Source organism: Anneissia japonica, unplaced genomic scaffold (genome assembly GCF_011630105.1).
Source record: "Anneissia japonica isolate Jap-2015-1 unplaced genomic scaffold, ASM1163010v1 scaffold287981_len1045443_cov154, whole genome shotgun sequence".
NCBI classification, from domain to species: Eukaryota; Metazoa; Echinodermata; class Crinoidea; order Comatulida; family Comatulidae; genus Anneissia; species Anneissia japonica.
The window spans coordinates 74,467-78,315 of NW_022695194.1; the positions used below are offsets into that span (position 1 = coordinate 74,467).

General features: G+C 33.6%; 1 protein-coding gene across 1 annotated transcript; it reads left to right on the forward strand.

Annotated features, from left to right (window-relative positions):
• Nucleotides 1–2,616: 2,616 nt before the first annotated feature.
• Nucleotides 2,617–3,567, forward strand: LOC117101408. Its single transcript, XM_033241387.1, has one exon. The coding sequence runs from the start codon at nucleotides 2,617–2,619 to the stop codon at nucleotides 3,565–3,567; it is 951 nt and encodes a 316-aa protein (XP_033097278.1).
• The last annotated feature ends 282 nt before the right edge of the window (nucleotides 3,568–3,849 follow it).

A 3,849-nucleotide genomic window follows, 5' to 3' on the forward strand; every position in this document is an offset into this window, starting at 1 on the left:
AAATAAAAAAATACTTGTTTAGCATCACCTCTTTAAAATTAATACTTACGTTGGGAGGTGATTTTTTTTTTTCAATTAATATATAGTATCAACAATCCTTGTTAGATCAGTTGCTACCTTAGCAGTGCCATGCATAGGCACAACTTACATACCCACTTAGTAGGGGATTATCCAGAAATTTGAAATAGAGGGAGGCCATGGAGGGACCAATGCACAGGTTGTGGTTCTGTACACCTCACCCCACCACGGTTTTGGCTGAGGTGAGAAAATGTATGATTATTGCACCTCTAGATGATTTGAAATGGCCCGCTCAGTAGTATATAGTATTATTATTATTATTAATAATATTGTATTCTTGTATAATTTTCCTTTATTCCTTTTTTTTTTCTAATTTAGTTGGAGACCAGTGCAGCAGGGCTCGCCCTGAAATTCACCACTGTTCCAAAAAATTATTATTTCTAGTTTTAATCAAAAAATACACATGTGTTTTATAACCATAATTAATGCATAGAGTAATCTATGAGTAAAATAAATGAAAATGAATGAATGAAAATTGAAATGAATGAATGAATGAATTAATTAATTAATTAATAAAAATTAATAATTAAAAATGAATGAATAAATAAAATCGAATGAATAAATAAAGATGGATGGATGGATGTATTATTATTATTATTATTATTATTATTATTATTATTATTATTATTATTATATTGTATCCTTGTATGATTTTCCTATTTTCTCATTTTTTTTAATTTTTGAAAACTTTAGTTGGGGACCAGTCCAGCTGGGTTCACCCTTAAATCCACCACTGTTCCAAACAATTATTATTTTTAGTTTTAATCAAAAACACACGTGTGTTTTATAACCATAATTAATAAAATGAATGAAAAAGAATGAATGAAAATATGAATGAATGATTGAATAATAAAAATGAGTGATTGAATATGAATAAATAAATAATGAATAAATAAAATCAAATGAATAAATGAAAATGAATAAATAAATAAATGAATGAATGAATGAATAAATAAATAAATGAATACATGAATGAATGAATGAATGAATTAAATAATTAATCAATCAATTTATTAATTAATTATTTAATTAATTAATAATTAATTATTTAAATAATTATTTAGTTAATATATAATTAATGAGTGAGTGAGTGAATGAATAACTGAATGAATGAATAGATGAATGAATAAATGATTGAGTGAGTGGGTGAATGAATGAATAAATGAATTAATGAATAAATAAATGAATGAATAAATGAACAAATGAATGAAATAATGAATGAATGAGCGAGTGAGTAAAACAAAAAAGCAACATCTCTAAAATGATCAACATCTGATTTATAGTTTTTTTTAAATATTATTATTATTGTTATTATTATTATTATTATTATTATTATTATTATTATTATTATTATTATTATTATCAATGTAAATATCTATACTATTAAACATGTTATAGGCCTAGAAGAGGTAATTAAAAATATCAGAGCAGGTGACACATTCAATTATCTGTATGATTAAAATTTATTAATACATTATGAATATTTCCAAAGTTACCATGGTGCGGCTTAGGTGGTCAATCTGTAAAATTTCCTCCCTGGACCTTTCTTTTTATTCCTTTGCCAAGGCTAGTTTTCAACTGATAACATTGTTACCAATAACCAGTTAGCTGCACTGAGCAGTAAATCTAGTAAATAATGTAGTATTTAATAAGTCAGTCTTTGACTAGGAAGAGAGGGAGTGGAGTGTGGGGGGGGGGGGAAACAAGCTTAGGCGTATCTAGGTTGAACCTCTGGTATGAAATCGAGTCTAGGTTATGCCTAGGGTAGAGGCCTATGTCTACATAGGGCTATATAGTACTAGTAGGCCTTAAGCCAAATATGGGAGGCTAGTAGTAGAAAAAAAGTGAATTCAAATAGGCCTGCACTGAGGTAATAGAACATCATTGAGGTACTATTAGGGGACCCACTATGACACTCAAAGTAGGGAGCCTCTTGGCAATTTAAATGTCACATTCCCTAATACCTGGAAGAGCGCCGCAAGGCCGCTATCCAGTGGCTCGTTTTAAAACTGTTTTTTGCTGATTTCAACCTTCCATTGCTTATGGTTTGTGTTGTTTGATTGCTGTTGATGATTTGTCCGCCTATTGTGTTGAGTCTTTTTGACAACTGAGATTGGGGAGAGACATAATTTAATTGAATTTTTTCCTATGCAAACTTAGCCTGGATGAGCATTTGTATACGAGTATACGAGACGCACTTAATTGCTTCTCGTCGTTCCTTTTTTTTTGTGATACTCGCTATTGGACGGAGCCTAACACCGCCATCAACGATTTATGCTTGCTGCATACCCACCTGGCTTGCATTCCGTTTTATTTACTCGCTGAGTGTAGTTATGTGTCGTGTTACGTATTGTTCAGGACAGCTTAAAGCCATAATTGCTGTGCAATGCTGTGCCTGGGAATAAACCTAGACCCCATTCGCCAATATGGAAGTGGACTAAGCAGCTTGGCATTGCTAAACCACGCACGAGAAGAGGGTGTAGATCTGGTAAGAGAAGTAGGCCCTTAAACTGTTTAATAACACATACGTCTAAACACATGTCAAGTTCCAGTACTTCTGGTAGTTGGCCTAGGCATTATGTAGCAGAAGTGCTACCCAATAGTAATAGAAGGATACATTCTCTTTTCTTACCTAAGCTGATGGTCACTAATGCGCGGTCAATAATGAACAAAGTTGATGAACTTCGTATGCTAATTAATGATAAGCAACCTGATGTTTGTTGCATATGTGAATCCTGGATAACATCAGATACCGCCACGGAGCGATATTCTATCGAAGGCTATAATATTTTTAATAATTGCAGGTCAAATAGAAAAGGTGGAGGAATACTAACTTATGCTAAAGACAACATTGCTGCAGAAATCTTCTCGGATATTGTGGTCCCAGATGAACTCGAGGCTCAGTGGCTAGTATTGAAACACCCAAGGCTCCCTCGGGTAGCACCATATATTGTGTTAGGCAGTGTTTACCTGCCATCTGGAACCGAAGCTGAAAATGTTAATGTAATGTTAACCCATCTACATACATGTGTTGATCTAACTAGAGTTAAGAAACCACAAGCCGGAATCTTTATTTGCGGAGATCTGAACCGACTTAACATCAGTTCACTTTGTACAGGTAACAAACTTAAACAGATTATTAAAGTCCCCACCAGAGGTGACAATATATTGGATGTTGTGTTAACTAACCTGAGAGAATTATACAACTCGCCCACAATTTCTGCGCCTATCGATCATAGTGACCACAATGTCATTGAAGTTTCTCCGCCTTTTGCCATTAAAAACAATACAATTAATTTTAAAAAGGTCAGACCAATGCCTGAATCCAAGCTGTCGCTGATCGGACGATGGGCCCAAGCACAATCATGGGAAGAGGTACTTCAAGCAAAAAATACACAAGCGAAAGCCGATGCCTTCTATATGTTAGTGAACAATGCTATAGATAAAATACTTACCATTAAAAACTATAAAGTCTCACAGAACGGATAAGCCATGGATGAAACAACACATCAAAGACTTGATAAAGAACCGTCAGAAAGCTTTTGCAACTGGTAATTTGGTTCTCTATAAAAGGCTTAGGAACAAAGTAGCATACGAAATTAAAAATGTTAAGAAATCTTTTCAAGCACGTAAAGTGAGACCACTGCGGAAGGCTGATCCTGGGAAGTGGCACAGCGAATTAAAGGAACTTGCTAACATGGGTAAATCAAATGACCTTTGTATCCAAGTGCCAAATGTAGACCCAGATGACATTATGTTAATAACAAATAC